Source organism: Ranitomeya variabilis, chromosome 5 (assembly GCF_051348905.1).
Source record: "Ranitomeya variabilis isolate aRanVar5 chromosome 5, aRanVar5.hap1, whole genome shotgun sequence".
Taxonomy (NCBI): Eukaryota; Metazoa; Chordata; class Amphibia; order Anura; family Dendrobatidae; genus Ranitomeya; species Ranitomeya variabilis.
In genome coordinates, this window is record NC_135236.1 from 112663605 (window position 1) to 112682999 (window position 19395).

The following is a 19395-nucleotide window of genomic DNA, read 5'->3' on the forward strand; positions in this document are numbered from 1 at the left end:
ATAATTACGGATATACTACAGTGACAAACACCCAAATGTTCTAAAAATAAGAGTGCAATAATACAACAGTGTCTTCATCTCAGCTACGGTATGCCATAAATGCCTCACCGAACCAGGCCCCATCATCATCACATTGCCTTTATCTCAGCCACGGTGCCCCTATATCTGCCTTAGTTCACCATCACAGTCACCGTGACCACATCACAAGAGAAGGGTCAAGCTATCTTGCTGTACTACAAAGCACAGTGCCTCCATTTCAGTCTCATTTCCCATTTTTTCCAGCTGAAGAGCCATTACATCCACAGTGCCACTCCACAGACAGGATCACAAAGACGCTGATCTTTAAAGTCTATAAAGTTTGCTATAATACTACGACCAGATCAATGATATCGCTCCACGTCGCAAGAATGAGAGCACACCAAAAGTGACCTTCATACTATGCTGTCGTTCTCTGCTACCTGGTACTGTTACGTGGCTCCATTGTGGCTCCATGACTCAACTTTCATTCTGAGCAGACAGTCGACTACAGCAGGAATCCTCACAACCCACTTGGCTGGGTGTCCAGGTTTTTGTACCTTACCTTAGCAGTCCCAGTACAATCACAGAGATCAGAGGATTTTGGATTACACACTTCACAAGGCTGTTGAAGCTCAAGAAGCCTTACAAAAAGCATAAACATTCATGGCATCCTGTAATATATACGTCATGCATAACAGTGGCAGCATACATGTCAATGGGAATCCTACTGTTTATTGTTCTGTTTTCAAAGGATTTTTTTATTTTTTTATCGCTAACAAAAAAGAAAAATAGGCCCAAAATACAATAAAATTCTTTTTTTATAGTTATTATCTATATACAGTATAAGTGTGTTTCCTGCAGAGATACTGTACTACTGTGTGTATGCATGTAGGAATAAATACTATGTACCACCATGGTAGATAGCAACTGCTGCGTTATAGAAAGTGTGACTATAGTGCTCAGTGATCCCACCACAAGCAGAGAGAGATACAATATAAATTTATACCATTGTTTATTGCGTATATTTCTGATGCAGTTTCATAGAGTAAAGTGCCATAAAGTCATGATGCATGGCTAGCGCTAGAGATATATTAAAATCTTAAAGCCTACAGCAATAAAGTAAAAAAGAACGAAGATCTGATTTTGCATACATGTTATCATTAACTCAAAACAAGTCATCATTTATCTAAAGAATAGGTGATAACTTAGTGATCAGTGGCCATCAGACCTTAAGGACAGCCACCAATCGGCAGATTGGGAACATTTTATCCCCGATAGAAAACGTTTACCCCCATTACAAAGCAGAGAGGTTGCTTTATTCATTTTCTACGAGGTTTACTATGGAGGGGCGATTTAGAATGCCAACCACCCCTCCATTCTAATGAAGATAATGATTCCCTTTTCTGTCAATAGGTGCAGGTCTCAGCAAATGGACAACCACATATCAACAAGTTTTCTCCTTATCCTTTAAAAATAAGTTATAGTTTATTTTCATTAGACCTCTTAAATTGTGTCCGCATTCTTTTTAAATCATGGTAGTCTACTGTTAAAAACCTAAAATTGTTGCCTGTAAAGAGGAAGCGTTTCATTGAAATATAATATATGTCAATTTTTTTTGCCAGAAATTATAGTAAATTTCTCACATGGCAGTTGCCACTGGCCTCCACAACTCACTAGTCCCCACCCACTTCTTAGACAAAATGTAGAGGCTCGAGCAAAATTGTAAAAAGGTGCATTTTTTGGGGTGAAATTGTGGCTTGTCCAAACATTCATAACTTTTCATGCTAGAAAATTGAACAGGGAAGGATACAAATCCATTCATTGTATTTGAGAGGGGTTATTTTTACTTTTTTAATATATATATTATTTGTTTTTTGTATTTGGTTTTTATTAACTATGCCTTGCCATAGGGTCTTTTGTCAGGGTGCAGGAATGGTCAGCCTGGCAGATCTTCCCCAGTCTAATGGGTGGGGTCTGAGAATGTGTTCATACATTTGTTCAAATGAATTAGTAATAAGACAACCCCATTTTTAAGATTATTGTTTATTTAGGACAATTTCCTCTTAACCCATTATCTACCAATGTCCAAGTTTTACTCAGCTCTACAGCCACTATTTCGTGATATAGCCAGTTTAACATGCTAATTCTGATAAAAGTCCTTTTTAAGACCTCCTTCACATATCAGTCTATTGCGCATTTGTGACAAAAAGCATTAATATTTATCAGTTTGTAGATCAGATTTTTATCAGTGTGTCCCTTTTTACCATTACTGTTTCATAACCGATTTTCTTATACGCCAAAAAAATTGCAAAGCTTCACTAACTCAATACAATGTTGAAAACAGAACAAGTATGGTATCCGTGGAAAATCCATGATTTTTATTGACCCATAGACTTCTATGACTGATTTTGTTGTCTGCAGAAAAAAGAGGGGATAGACACGTTCAAATAAAATCTTCAACCTTTGTTTCATATAAATCGGATTAAAAATTCCCCACAGTGATGACAGCGATGGTAATGAAACATACTATGACGCGTTTCTGGTGCCCACTGTGCCCCATAGTCATAGAGCATGATGTTGTTCTGTGACTCAAATGACAAATTGACAATTCTGTATTTTTTTGCAGTCACTCAGTCCATCAAAAACCAAAGACATGTCAAAAACCCCATAAACCATGATCTGTACGTGTTCCATACAAAAAACGCAGAAAGAACATGTATGTAAAAACGAATATTTGAATAAGGTCGAAAGTAGGTAAAGATATAAGGGTTTGCTAAGGCAGCTAGTTATGAACACTCTAGCTCCAATTGATCAAGACTGGTGATTTTCACACCGGTCTTGTTGAGGAGACGTGGTGGAATAAGACGCTCCTGATTGTTGAAAAGAGGTTGTTTGATCAGTGGTTATGCACCTCCGTGCACCACTCCAGAAATCACACTCCAGTCCCTGATGTAGAGAACATCACAGTTTGTCAGTAATTAGACAAGCTGTGGTATCACGCCCCGGCCGTGCCCCATCCCACCACAGCTCTGCCCATGAGCTGGGAGAAACCGGTGTAGAAAAGGCAAAAGTCAAAAAACGTTTGCCCCGAAATTTTCCAACTTTTCAAAGTAAATTACTAAGAAATTCTGGCAAAATTGCTTTAATGAATAAAGGCCGATGCATCCTTCATGCTAGGGCAATATTTTTGTGCAGCAGCAAGCATGATCGTGAGATTTTATTATATCAATACATAAGTGTACAGAGTATTGCCTATTGTTATACGACCCTGGCACCCGGGATGTTGTTTTTATGTAAAACAATTGTCTTAATTTTGTGATTATAATGTCTCATTTCATGCCACTGGCAATATTGGGCTGCAGTTTGCGGGGTTTTTTTTTTCTTTGCAGAAGGGATTATGTTTTTTTTTTCAGTTTCCCTTTAATGTTTTCTGTAAATGTATTTTGCAGAAAATCATCAACCGTAATGCACAGCAGTAATTTATGCAAACTTTCTACAGTACAGCTGTGGTTTTACATAAATGTAAATATCTGTACGTACAAAGCTTTACCAATGTGCCCAGATGCTGCACAGAAGACTGACGATAAGTGTCACATGCATGGGTTAAACATCACTATGCAATTAACATACATGTTCTCTAGATAGTTTGGATATAGAGAAACATTTTCTTAGGTTCTGGTGTCTCCTTCTGTGAAGTGAATACTATTCTTATAAGTTATTGGCAGTGCTTTTTACAGAAATGCCCAGCTGATTCATGGTGCCCAAATGATGGGCATGAACCAAAGTCTGGAGGCACAATTGCAGCCAGTTGTATATATATTTTTGGAAATATAGTTTTATAAACTGACTGGGAAACATAGCTAGAGATGAGAATAGTCTTGCACCGACCCTGGCTTTTCCCATTGCAGGTGATTGACATGTCTCTTGTTATGAACACACACGGGAGAGACCTGTCAATCACCTGCAGCACACTGGGAAAAAATGGCAGAGGATGGCACCAGACTAGTCTAACCCGACCAGATCTTCAAACTATATTTTGTCTGAAACATCGGATTGTTTCAGAGAAAAATATACCTGTCTGTAATTGCAGAGAAAGGCTCTGATTTATGCTGCCCGTGGTTTGGGCAGCATGAATCAGCAATCATGCTCCCTTTAAGGAGTACGGGGTATAAGGATTGTTCTTCAGAGATACAATGCTGTATAATATTTCCATTCTGAATATGTGATTCAGCCAACAATTAAGTGATTCTTTAATAAATTAATTGAAAATCCATGATTAGTATTCAGAATGCTAAGGATTCATGCACATGGCCATATGGATGTATGACCTTGATACTGGGGGTTGACTCGAGGGGAATGAGGACTTAATCAGGAAAATGAAGCAGAACAAGCTGAATATTTTACAAGTACAGTATAGACAGGTTTCCTTTACTGGACTGGTGGAACAAGGACTATGGAAAGTGTATTTGAACCTTAACACAAATGTATGAGCCATTTAAAGAAGCAACCCTCCCATCAAAGTTTTCATCCTCTTAATATATTGCAAAAATCATATTATATAGCACTATGCACTTACAATTGATCATACTGCCTTTCTACACAGCTAATTCTTCTCTTTTCCATTAGGTCTATGACATTATGTGATTAAAACTGACTAGCTGAACCCTTCTAATCTCTATGTAGAAACAGGAGGTCAATTTTTCTGCATGACACAAATGTAAAGTGACCACAGGCGATAGTCATGACCAAGCTGCTGCTTCACATTGCCTCAGCATTTACAGGAAAATCGTGTCCCAGTCCCAATGTGCCGCCTAGGGGTCCATCACACTCACATGTAGACCACAGGCCTTCACTGTCTCCAGACCTCCATCTTCTGGATCCTCCACACATAACTCAGGGGACACAATGTTCATATTAACCAACAACATTTTACTGGACAGTTCAAGTTCATCAGATTGCAACATGCCGTTTTGGGAACAAAACTTCTTGTTCCTTCTTTCCTTAACATAGTGAATTTCCTTAACACAGTCTATTTCCCCATTGCCCAGAGACTCCAGTACAAAACACTAACCATGAGATACAAAGCCATCCACAACCTGTCTTCTCCATACATCTTTGACCTCATCTCCCGGTACTTACCGGCACAGAACCTCCGATCCTCACAAGATCTCCTTTTCTACTCCCCTCTTATCTCCTCTTCCCACAATAGCATACAAGAGTTTTCTCGCGCATCACCCCTACTCTGGAACCCTCTACCACAACATATCAGACTCTCACCTACCATTGAAACCTTCAAAAAGAACCTGAAGACCCACCTCTTCCAGCAAGCCTACAATCTGCAGTAACCACCGATCGACCAAACCGCTGCACGACCAGCTCTGCCCTCACCTACTGTATGCTCATCCATCCCTTGTAGAGTATGAGCCCTCGTGGGCAGGGTCCTCTCTCCTCATGTACCAGTCATGACTTGTATTGTTTAAGATTATTGTACTTGTTTTTATTATGTATACCCCTCCTCACATGTAACACGCCATGGAATAAATGGCGCTATAATAATAATAAATAATAATAATAATTTCCAACACTACTATCCGTTCCTCCAGGACTAGCCCTCTGTTGGCTCTTCCTGTCTGTCACGGGTTTTTTTAGCCCAGTTCCACAGTGCACACGTGATCCACTACCTTCCCTTTTTGCAGTTCCATGTCCATCATCCCCTGTATGCTAGAGGATAAGCCACTCCTCCCAGTACCTATACCGTGCCCTGAGCTCCAGATGCTGCAGGAATATCCCACTGCACTTGAACTTGACCCTGGCTACAGCACTTCTCTATCTATCAGGAAGTAGTCTGCTTTACACTTCCATTAGCCCCATCCCATTGTGGGCTAGTCCTAAACATTAACTGTATTAACTGTCCCATGCTAACTGCAGTTGCTGTCCAGTGCCAGTAGGTACTAACCCTATTGTTCTAAATCCTCATCTAAATCTTACCCTATGATTTACACTACCATTTCACAGTCTATTCACAATATACACTCACTGGCCACTTTATTAGGTACACCTGTCCAACTTCTTGTTAACACTTAATTTCTAATCAGCCAATCACATGGCGGCAACTCAGTGCATTTAGGCATGTAGACATGGTCAAGACAATCTCCTGCAGTTCAAACCGAGCATCAGTATGGGGAAGAAAGGTGATTTGAGTGCCTTTGAACGTGGCATGGTTGTTGGTGCCAGAAGGGCTGGTCTGAGTATTTCAGAAACTGCTGATCTACTGGGATTTTCACGCACAACCATCTCTAGGGTTTACAGAGAATGGTCCGAAAAAGAAAAAAAATCCAGTGAGCGGCAGTTCTGTGGGCGGAAATGCCTTGTTGATGCCAGAGGTCAGAGGAGAATGGGCAGACCGGTTCGAGCTGATAAAAAGGCAACAGTGACTCAAATCGCCACCCGTTACAACCAAGGTAGGCCTAAGAGCATCTCTGAACGCACAGTGCGTCGAACTTTGAGGCAGATGGGCTACAGCAGCAGAAGACCACACCGGGTACCACTCCTTTCAGCTAAGAACAGGAAACTGAGGCTACAATTTGTGCAAGCTCATCGAAATTGGACAGTAGAAGATTGGAAAAACGTTGCTTGGTCTGATGAGTCTCGATTTCTGCTGCGACATTCGGATGGTAGGGTCAGAATTTGGCGTAAACAACATGAAAGCATGGATCCATCCTGCCTTGTATGGAGCATCTTTGGGATGTGCAGCCGACAAATCTGCGGCAACTGTGTGATGCCATCATGTCAATATGGACCAAAATCTCTGAGGAATGCTTCCAGCACCTTGTTGAATCTATGCCACGAAGAATTGAGGCAGTTCTGAAGGCAAAAGGGGTCCAACCCGTTACTAGCATGGTGTACCTAATAAAGTGGCCGGTGAGTGTATATGTTACACTAATGTATTACCTTTATATAACTCATGCTCTATACATTATCAATATACACCTTACTCTATCACAACCTATAATACTATACAATACTTATGCACTACAATACCCTACATTACCAAGTGCCTGGTAGCAACACATCACATTCTGTACATTTTACAAACATGAAGGACACATAACATTGTTCACATTATGATACAACTTGATTGATGACTTCAAGGGTTGGAACCCAATAGTATAATCCACCATTCTTACACATGAGTCACTGCAAAAGTCCCTGGCAGGGGGAGGAGGAGGGAGCAGCTGGGTCAGGAGTTGAAGAGGAGGATGAGTTTTGGAAGCAAAAGAGACTTCTGGTTTCTTCATAGAACAGAGAAAAGAGATTTTAATGGGCAGAAAGGCAAAATGAGCAATTGTAAGTACACAGGGCTGTATAATATGATGATTGCAATATATTAAGAAAATGAGAATTTTGATAGAAGTGCTTCTTTAAAGGGGCTTCTGACCTTAAGCTACAAGTCGGCAGGCACTCTATGTCATTGCAGCCTTATGAATCCTCACATCGTGTGCACTGCACATTGTGAAGATTCTACGAGACATGTGTGGTCCCTCTCAATATAAGTGAGTAGAATGAGGCCAGATATGTCTAGTCAGAATGTGACCAAAAGTAGGTAAAGCACATACTTGCGGTCACATGACTGCACGCTCCCGGCGCTATAACCAAAGAATCCTCACAGTGTGCAGTGTTCGTGATGTGAGGATTCACAGTTCTGCTGTCACATACACCAAAGGTGGGCTGATCAACCTTCAATTTATGGCACAAAGCAGAGATTGAGTGTTTATTCCACTGGAGCAGACAACCACTACTCCTTACTTCATCAGAAAATTAATAGTTTCTATAGGAATAGCACATCAAGAATAGGCACAGAAAGGAATTCATTTTCAAATGTTTTTTAAATTCGTTTACCTTCATATTAAAAAAAATGATTGCACCCAAGAGTGAAGTATTGGAGGTAATGTAGCCTTTGTCAGGCTAAAAGTAGGTTAGATGTGGAATGGCATTCCTGGACAGAAAAAAATGCAAAAATACACATCTACGAGTATATGAAGGAATTGGATGTTCCGCACATACCCTACTCATAGTCATAACGGGAGAGAAATTTTGGGAAATAACGTGACGGCAGCACCTAGATCACAAGTGAGCACATTCCTTAGGTGCAGCCCCTTCCACAGCTAGAATCCATACTCCAAGTACATACAAATTTAGTACGGATCATAAACCCCATTCCACCGATGGTTTCAAGAGCATGTCATGAGGAACTTATGGTAAAAGTTTTTTTTTTGTTGTTTTGTCTGGGGATTAAATTTTGTCAAAAGTGCCCCCAAAAATTTCCTATCATTTGTCCAAAAAAGCAGTAATAATGAAGACCCGGATCTGAAAGCTTCACTTGTACTTCCCCTCTTGACTCCATTTAGCCTTTAACTGAACATACACAAAAAGATATAGCAGAGCTGAATATGTCATTATATTTTTTGGTAAAATCTTAAAAAGCCGCTGTCTTTTTAAACTATTTTAATATAATCATATGGGCCATTGCGACTAGTGAACTGACCATTCGAAAAGTCTTCGCAGCGAGTCTGGTAGCTGCAGCTCAATGTCTTGGGAAACTGAGCTGTCAGTTACGGTTCTGCTTCATGAAGTCTTTACCTAGCAGAGTGTCAATTGCACAGGTCTTCATGTCTAAAAGGAGTAATGGGTTTTATCCACTTCTGGCTGCAACAAAACCACAGGGAATGTGCTGTGAAATATACCTAGAATCCTTTGGAATTAAACGTAAAGTTATAAAATCTGGTAAATATGGCATGTAAACAGTTCTTCGTATTGCTAGCACAGATGGGTAGGCAAAAAGTGGATAATTTGGCCTAATTTATGGACTTTTTTCTTCCCTCTTGGCCATTGAATGCCTCTTGCTTTTAAGATTCTGATACTGTACCCGACGTTGAAACCTGGCCAAAGTGTTAGAAGAATTGTTAACATTGATGACTGCTATAAAAATCAGGCATTACATCTTCATTCCCACAAAATGGGCCATAAAACAGAATAGTATAAAGCATCATCAAGACCTTGAAATGCTTTCAGTCTGACCCCGCATTGACCGGCTATATTTACTCTATATGATACCGTCACTTCCAATATTGGTTTATTTGCAGTTACTGCTTTTGTTGTTTTACATCTTTCTCTTAACTCCTTAAATTTCTAACTATGAATTAGAAATATGAGACAGCTAGAAACATAGAATTGCCCATTTCTGAGGTTATTTAGATATCCCTTAGCTGGCTGAACTACTTAATGTAACCCATGTAGCACATTGAGTATTAAAGGAAACTCGTCACCAGATTTTCACAATGTATTGTCACCACTTGTAAGGCCTCTTTTATATTATTCTAGTAAGCTGTATATATGACCTCAAGCCCCTCTGCATATCATAAAAAAGCCATTTTATTATACTCACAGATGGATCAATCATGCCTAATGGTCGTTGTCTCTGGTCTTGATCTGGCGCCTCCTGTTTTCCACGCAGTGTCCCCCATTGTGCTCCTGTGCGGGCGCACTTCTCTCTGCCTTGCTGAGGGCAGAGCAAAGTAATGTAGTGCGCATGAACTGGCTTTACTTCGGAGTCATCGGACCTCTTTGTCAGTTCCTGACACATGCGCTTTGCAGTGCTTTGCTCTGCCCTCAGTGGGGCACAGAGAATTGCACCTGCAAAGGAGTGCAAATGGGAGCCATTCTGTGTATGGCATAGGATGCATCATCCACATGATGAAGGCAAGAGAAAGGTAATTATAAGAAAAGAGCAAGATCAGAGATGCCCATCAGACTGGAGTGCATCATCTGTAGGCAAAATGAAAGAGCTTATTTGAGCTATGCAGAGGAGCTTGGGGACATACAGCTTATTAGAAAGGAGGATTTAGAGGATTTAAAGGTGAGGTCCATACTTTATATTGGGAAAACCTGGTGACAGGTTCCCATTAAGACTATCTCTCAATCCCTTACACGTGTCTCCCCAGATACTGGACTGGAAGCTGCTGATGGTGTTGTCAAAACAATGGAAATATTGTAGTTGTTTTATAACCAGGCTCCTTTAAAGAAACAAAAAACAAGTACAAAGCGCTTCCAAATTAGGGAATACTAAATGTCGAAAAGTTGGTGCCAATCACCCATTTTCTAAATTTTAGGCAATAATAAGTTCATTGTGAACTGAGCTGGTTTAGCTTATCTCTCATCCCAGGTGAATCACAGATAACACTTGGGTACAACCCTCCATTCAATGAAATATGTCAAGTATTCTGTGGACCTGAGACATTGGAATTGAATGGCGGGGATATACCCATAATTGAATTGGAAAGGAGATATGCAAAATCACCTCGGTTCCCGTTGAACTTGCTATTTTCTGAATTGAGAAATGGTGATGAGCAATTGGCACCACCTTTTTACACATTTATTCTTCCCTAATATTTTGTTTCAGACTTGGGATTTAAAGACTTACCCTATTTATTAGAAGTGGTCAGCTCCACTAGGGTAAATGGACTGATGTGACACCACAGTTATTCATATTAACCCTTTAATGACGTGCCCTACCACACCCCGATTTCCCAACTGTAACCTGAAGTTGAAGCATCCTGGCACCACCCACAAAAACCTTCAGGACTCAGAGACCCAGAGATTTGCCAACTCTTCCAAGAGTTAAAGGAATTAAAACAAGTTATCAACTATCTGCAGGATAGGCAATAACTCAATAAATCAATGGGGGGGAACAGTTGGGACCAGCTTGATTAGCAGGAGGGGGCACTTTTATCCCCATTACAAAATGGAGTGGTAGATCAGATGCTTGATCACAACTCCATTCATTTTCATGTGGGGTTGTGAGAAAATGCTGGACTCAGCAGGGATTAAATGGCATAGTGTAGAGCAGATGCACTGCCGCTCCATTCTAACAATGATAAAAATGTCCCATTCTATCAATGAGTGGGGGGAGGACAAGTAGTCGGACCCCCTTCGATCAACCAGCTCTCATCCGTCCTGTGGATTGATAATAATAACTTGTTTTCATGGGACAGCCCCTTTAAGAAGATCTACTTCAATGAGAGGCATCTCCCAAGGGAGTTGGCAAGTATGACCACTGTGTACCAATAAAACCAGGGACATTGTAACTGGGATCTTGCACGAGGGTCAAAATCACATCAGAATAATATCTGTATTCTGTTGATTGGTCTAACACAACATTACAAATTTAAAGAGGCACCTCAATCAAAAAGAAGAGAAACCTCTGCAGTAGGCAATTGGCTTATGAGAACTTCTCAGAAATAATATTATCTTGAGGTTTCTTGTGTGTGCTACCAAGATGCTTTAGGATCATACTGGACCTCAGTATCCAGATACACATTTGTGGGAAGGGAAGAGGGAGCATCAAGGGGTTTGATAAAAAAAAGGTGGAGAGCTTACGCACAAAAATGAGCACTACACATTGGAGTCTCCAAAAGAGGATATCTCAAAATGTTGGCTACATGAGAACTCAACATATCTGCTGTCGTTGAACTTGAAAATCCTGGATCCCGTTAAACCACCACTAATAATGGTAATAATCTTTCTATAGCACCAAAATATTCTGCAGAACAAACAGAACAGTAATGTAACATCTTTGTGGATTGCTCTGTGGATCCAGGAGACAAGCGATAGCCAAAGTGTCTCTTTTTTAGCAGCCTTTGAGGTCAAGATAAATGTACTGTATCTGGTTGTGCTTGTATCTGGGCAGCTGTCATTTTTCTATAGGTAGCTAAAAATATAACACTAATTAAAGTCAGTATCTTACTAAATGCAATGGAGTTGACAACTACAGTATGTGAAGAAATATGTAAAATGTATATGAACAATCAGTGACAGCTACCGTCTGCTGACCATGAACGATTCAATTACCATCTTTTTCTAATGATGTATTTCAGGTTGAATGGTTTAAAAATGAAGAACCAATTGACACCCTGCAGGACGAAAATATTGACACCAGGGCAGATCACAACCTCATCATACGACACGCCCGTCTGTCTGATTCTGGAAACTACACATGTATGGCATCCAATATTGTCGCTAAAAGGCGGAGTGCATCGGCTACAGTGGTGGTGTATGGTCAGTATCTCCATTTCTTTTCATTTAATTGCTAATTTTTACCTCGATATTACATTTAGTACCAGAAATCTAACCAAAATGTATTCAAATTATTACACAATTGTGTATCAATTTTATTTTTCACCAAACAGTCCAGATAATCCTAAACAAATCTCCCTAAATGTCTTGTAAGTAACATGAATTGAATACTTTTAAAATACAAATTTCATTGGAGAGAAGGATTTGGATATGGTGAATATCAACTCCAAATCCTTTCATCTGCAGGAAGATAAGATGCTGAAAGAGGTGACTGGCACCAACTTACTCCTCTCTCCAGAGGAAGAACATATGCATGCTCGGAGAAACCAAGCAGATGAGTAAAGGGTCAAGACTCAAGAGAGACGGTAGTTGTCTGGCGGCCATCACATGTATATAATATACTGTAGCATTGTATAGCTCAGTCTAATTAGTGGGAATCTGTCAGAAGATTTCACAACACAAACTATTTACATGTGCATGCACATCTTTCAAAGACAAATCCAGCAATATGTTTCCTTCCTTACAGAGAAATCACGATTTGAATTGATATGCAGTTAATACTGAAGATCTATTTGTAGATCTGATGCCCCTGTCACTTCAGTTCTGTTTCCTGCCTAGTGCCATCTCCTCCTTCCTGACTAACGTCTCCTTTGTCTGAAGTCACAAAACAAAGAGACTGTCAGTTAAGCAGGATGAGCAGAAACTGGGCTGGGAATAGAGCCGGAGTGACAAAGGCTTCAGATCTACCATAGCTCTTCAGCATCATCTGCATATCAATTCAACCATAGTAATGGAAGAACAGACTGGCTATGTAAAGGTAATGCATGCACAAATAAATGGTTTGGGGTGAGAAATTCAGCTGACAGATTCCATTTAAATTGTCTATATAGTGATTGGTGTATAGATAACCTACCCCCAAATATAGCAAAGATGTTGATGGTTTTTACAGACTCAAACCCAGAAGAGACCCCAATCTATAAGATAACAATAGAAAGTAGACTACTACCACTCCATCATAGGAATGGGTACATTCAACAAAATCAAACATTTAATTTATGATGTCTGAAATATTGGGGTGGAGACCCCATACACATTAGATGACAGGCCAAACCAGCTGACTTTGGCAGCGTAACCTTGGACCCATTGTATGTGGGGTCCTCCCAACTTTCCCCTTCTGGAATTCCAATATACAATCCTTATTGTAGGGGAAATAAGGCATTGGCAATCAATGACAACAAAGAGGGTGCTCCATCATGTAAAGTGCAAGTATATACGTAGAAAGGGAAGAGGAAAGGCAGAACATAAGCGATGGGCACACCTGACATATATTGAAAGAACACCATTGAAAAACACAGCTAAAAACATTTAAAAATTGTGCATAGAAATTGTGAAGACACCTAATGGTCCATAATAGACCCAACAAATCAATAATCTTCCCCAACAAAATAAACACATATGGTATACAAGATATGAAAAAATGTATACAGTGTATGCAAAAAAATATAATTAAGGAGGAATAGTTACCCATGGGAAATGGTAAGCAATCTCAAACCATGCATGTAAGTGTTAGGTGTTGAGTTCCCGCCACTGCACAGGGGGAATCTCAAACCATGTCCTCTGCGGTCTCCCATCGTTCCCCAACCGCAGTGGAGTCTGCTCAGTTGAGACGTCGGTCCCAGCGTCTGGCTCAAGCTGATACTGTTTGGCTGGTTATGGCTGCTGTCCCTGGTTCAGCCTTTGTAACCAGCATTGATCAGCGGCGAGCAGACGTTCCAGGGACTAAGTCCTGCTTTTCATCTACTGAGCATGCCCGTAGGATGACCTCTCATTGGAGGTCGGAGGTCACATGCTCAGGTCCTGTAGCGGCTCTGATTGGACCACTAGGAAGGTCCCGGAAGGCTACATCTATAAAAGGCTTGCATGGCCGCTCGGCCATGCGCTAGTATAGAACTGAAACTGTGTGTGTGTGGATGTATGACTGAAACTGGTGAAAGCTCCTTAATCATTCCCATCCCTAGTGTTGTTGAAAGTAATTGGGTGATTGAGCTACCTAGCGCCAGATTGTGCCATCCAGCACTAGACATGCTGCACCGTGTGCAATCAGTGCGCTAGTTAGGGTGGTTGGTGGCGTCCGCCAGAGCGGCGCAGTACGTACTCTGTGCAGTAAATCTTTAATCAGTCCTGACAACCGGTCAGTGTAGGGTGGGAACTCCCGCTTGGACTCAGCATTTGACTCAGGGCGTCCTCAGGCGTGGGCTCAATAGCCACCGAGGGTCAGAGCGAGTCCAATCACCAGCATAGAGGGGGTGAATCATAGGGATCCCACCAGCTGCACTCTATGACTATTAACAGGGCACAGCGTTCATTTAAGCGACTCGGTGAAGCAACAGAGTTCGCTTCCATTCACACTGGGTGAGGTCTAACCCACGTGTGAGCAAGTGTTCATCCGCCATTACTCAGCAGCAGGTTCCATTTCTGCACGGTGGACCCCGGACTGCGAACGCACCTTAAATCTCCCTTTATATTATTTGGTGCGCTCCGCTAGCCCTAACAGTAAGGGGCCATACAAGACAAAGAAATTAAATTGCTTCAAATGGAGAAAGATAGTTAGTAACGCCTGATGTGTTTAGGCGCTATCTATTGTGACAGTTTATTATACATACATTTTCATGTCTTGCATACCATTTTTAGTGGCTCAGATATTCTCTACTGTAAGAATGTGAATATTTTGGTGAAAATTATTGATTTATCGCTTGTCGTTTTTTTTTATGGGCCATTGGGTGTCTTCACAATTTCCATATGCAAATCACACAGTGGCCATTTAACAAGCTCAACCTAAGATAAAAACAAAAGAGCAAATACCCTGCAGTAAGTAAATACATAGTAATAGTACATGGAAAGAACATAAGGTACTTATTTAACAATGTTTTGATTAAAAAAAACGTAAAAGTCGTCAAACCATGGCAAGGTGTACTCCAACAGTATTAACCAATGGCCAACAAATGTCTTAATGACATGTTAGATGATTTTGATGAAGTTTTCCTCTTATAGTTATTCTGAGCTTTTCTGTTTTATCCTTAGTTCGCATGTGAACAGTCTAAACATTTAAAGATGTTTTTATAAATCTCACCACATCCACAGTCCAGTTCTGCTATTTCACTCATTATAAAAACATGAAAACCACCATGGCTGGGAATGTCATCCATATATTTATCTTCTCGTGTATAAAAACTTGATGGCTTATCCATATTTAATAAGGACAGCCTTTGGACCACAAGGCTTTTTCTTCCAACAGGGTTCATCATGAATCATCATCTTTATCTTTGTCTGTACACATGTCTAAGTTCTACCTAAATAGTATGACATATTATTGCACTCGTTGATGTCCACCATGAACTTCATGGCCTTTTACAACGTGCCTTTGAGAATGAGATCCTATGCTTTAGCTGTATATGTATAACTTCTAAAATCTGAATCATATAACCAGCTTTGGGAGAAAAGGTCATCTGCATTGATGCAGTCTTCCCAAGCATGACCTAAAAGGAAAGATACTTATCTCTGGTGAAGCTTTCATCTCTTTAAAGATTCCTTTCCGAATGTAAGCCATAAGCCTGCTTCATCCCTTAGCATATGGCTAACTGGATGTGCTATCTAAAGTAGTATTATTTTTCACAGGCCAAAGAACGATAAGCCAACTTTTCTGTCTATTCATTGCATATCCATGGATTTCAATGACTCAGTGTTGGAAAATATTGTACTTTCTTCTACTGCCTTAGACATATGGATGACAACTTCTTGGATTTTTTTAACTATATCTATTTACTAGACCAGAGCAGGTGACATCCTAGGTTTACCTTTTCTTTCTCACTAAGCCTGTAGAAAAGTATGGTCTATCTACTCAATTCTCACACAACAAAGCAAAACTGCTTTTTCTGCATAGAACAGTATAATATGTACATGAACTGTCAAGATTTTCATGCGGTGTAACTTCCCATCTATTCTTTTTGGGTTAACATTTTCATTACTACTCAGCACTATGTGAGCTGGAACTTCCTATTCTCTCCAAACATGATTAGCATTTCATCTGCTGTGCGTGCCTGCTATTTGTCTAGGCTGGAAGCCTGCCTCTCTGTTATGCCTGTGCGCAGGTTGACAGACTGGAGAACAGAGAGACAAATACTTGACCTCACCTTCTGTTACCTGTTCAGCTTCTCTGCTGCCAGACTAGAGATGGCTTACGCTTGTCAAGAAGCTGTCTACAGCCAAATACACAGTAAGGAAACACTAAATCCAAGCAAGTTGTAGTGATTTTTTTAAGGTATAGACAACATGATTTGTAAATAAATAATATAGAAATAATAAAATATAAAATCATGTAGCCTGTATAAAAGCTGAGGCAGGGAATGCAGCACAATAACCATTTTGAGGTGAATCTATATAATGAGAGGATGTCACACGTCACAGCTTAGCAAAACAAAAAGGAATAAAAAGGTAACAAAAATGTGTATATGTATGTGTATCTTTGTGTGTGTGTGTGTATTGTAGGGATCTGTAGTCAGTTGCTCTTGAGGTAGGCACAAGGGATGGTTTTAATTCAATAGTCCAGGCAAGTTTATTTCATATCATAAACCGCTGTGGGAGGCAAAACAAAACAGGGCCTTGTCAGGCACAAAGTGAAAACAAAACTGAAAACAAATAGTCCATATGGTATTGCAGGTCTGCCCGTGCAGGTCAGTGCCTTTTGCAAAACACACCGAAGGTGAACACGAACTGCAGGTAAGCAGTCCATATAGCACTACGGGTCTGCCCACTCAGGTCAGAGTCTTTAACAACACAAACTGGAGATCTCCTCACCTCCAGCCAGACAGCGAATGAGAGACCTGACCTCCATTTTATCTGCCAAACCACACCCCTGGGGTTGGGATATGTGAGCAGTCATTCCCACCCATCTCTTATGACCACTCATAAAACCCAGCCCTGGATTGGCCAAATAACTCTCTCAGCACTATGTGTGCTGGAGCATGCTTCCGAGCTCAAATCACTGCAGCTAACAGCTGCGATGACACATATCTCCCCTCGAGGACTTGTCCGGCGGTACTCTTACAATATGCGTGTGTCAAAAACAGCTCTGAAGAACGAATTCCACATGGACTGGATACAGTCCAAGGAGACCTTAGAATATTTGTCTTTTCAGGTCAAATGGAGCTCCAGCAATTCATGGCAAATTTATTTGCCATGAATCAATTTTAATGAAAAAATTCACCAAAACTGGCAAATTCAAATTCAGGGAGCTTGCAACGTAGCGGTGAACCTGTCCAAATGAGGCTGAGTCAAATGAGTTGCAGATGTGTGCCGATCCCGCTGGTGAGCGCGGCCGCAGTAGTGAACAAACAAAAGGGATTTCATCTGGCACATCAAACCGGTGAGTAAAATCAAAACTTTTATTAGGCATATCAAGCCATGGTTAAAAAGATAAGAACACCTGACGTGTTTCTGGAGCTGTAAAAGTGCCCTTAGTCATAGGATACAACAATGGCAATACATGTGATCATATATAGAAATGATAACAACCGGCAATCAAAATTGCATTAATATGCACAATGAGTGTGCTACGCCGATGTCACAAAGCCGCGGTGCCGGAAAAGAAAACATGTTAGTATATGGAAAATAAGTCATTTCTAATATGCATCCCTTTCAGGTATTTAGTATCCAATTTAAGGATCCAGAATGGTTCTCTCATAGTTATAGTTGATTAACTATAAGAGAAGCATTCTGCATCCTTAAATTGGAAACTAAATACCCAAAAGGGATTGTGGAGAAACGGGTTCAGTGGGTACTCTTGTCTGCTGGCCCGGCTGTCTTTAGCAAGACTGCATGGACCACGGCTCATACCACTGAACGCCCGCTCTATCTCCCCGTTGGCAATACACTACACAGACAACACAGGGTTAAGGTAAAACAGTGTGGCAATACTTTATTGAACCACAACACACAATAGCAAACAGAACAATCCCACCATGGCTGGAATTGTTTGGTTACATGGGCGCATATAAAAGGTCACTGCTAGGGTTGAGCGAAACGGATCGGTCATTTTCAAAAGTCCCCGACTTTTGGCAAAGTCGGGTTTCATGAAAGCCGATCCGATCCCAGCGTGGGATCGGCCATGCGGTACACGATCTTCGCGCCAAAGTCGCATTTCCTATGATGCTTAAAGCGCCATTTCTCAGCCAATGAAGGTGCACGCAGAGTGTGGACAGTGTGATAACATAGGTCCTGGTCCCCACCATCTTAGACAAGGGCATGGCAGTGATTGGCTTGCTTTCTGCGGCGTCACAGGGGCTATAAAGGGGCGTTCCCGCCGACCGCCATCTTACTGCTGCTGATCTGAGCATAGGGAGAGGTTGCTGCCGCTTCGTCAGAAGCAGGGATAGCGTAAGGCTGGGTAAATTAACCCCAAAACCGCTTGTGCTGTAGCGATTTCCACTGTCCAACACCAACTTTTCTTTGCAGGGACAGTGGAGGCAAGATTTCTGTGCAACAGCTCTGTAGGTTATAAGGCTCCCTGATAGCTGCGTTGCTGTGTGTACGCCGCTGTACAAACCAACTGCTTTTTTCAAAGCACAAATCCTGTTGCTCCTTCCTTTCTGCACAGCTATCTTGTTTGTCCACACTTTTTGTGTGCAGCAGTCCTTTTTATTGCTGCCTGCCATACTTTTCTGAGATTACTGTAGGGAGATAGTAATTGTAGTACAGTCCCTTTTTTTTTTTTTTTTTTGTTATATCTCTTCAAGCCACTTTCTGCCACAGAAAATATACTCTAATACAGTGGCCCAGATTTATTCACTAGTCTCCCTGAAAAAAAAAAAAAAGGGGCAGATTAAAATTGGCAAATCTGCATCAGTGCCAGTCCTGTCTGTGGCATCTGTCTTTCATTTTCTGCCACAGAAAACCTACTGTCTAACAGTGGGCCTGATTTCTTCACAATTCTCCCAGAAAAAAATAAAACAAGTGGGAGATTAATATTGGCAAATCTGCATCAGTGCCAGTCCTGTGTGTGGCATCTGTCTTTCTTTGTCTGCCACAGAAAACCTACAGTATAACAGTGGGCCTGATTAAGTCACTTGTCTTCCATATTCAAAAAAAAAATTAAAATAAAGGGAGAATAATCTTGCCAAATCTGTGCACCTGTGCCAGTGCTGTCTGTGGTATCCGTCAGTCATTTTGTGCTACAGGAACTATACCGTG

General features: G+C 41.0%; 1 protein-coding gene across 8 annotated transcripts in view; it reads left to right on the plus strand.

Annotated features, from left to right (window-relative positions):
• Positions 1–19395, plus strand: part of UNC5D (unc-5 netrin receptor D) — a 930366-nt gene that overhangs the window by 485148 nt on the left and 425823 nt on the right. For all 8 annotated transcript variants that reach the window (XM_077263128.1, XM_077263129.1, XM_077263131.1 and 5 more), the window contains exon 5: positions 11952–12132. In XM_077263128.1, coding sequence (XP_077119243.1) covers positions 11952–12132 — 181 coding nt within the window. The remainder of the gene's footprint in view (positions 1–11951; positions 12133–19395) is intronic.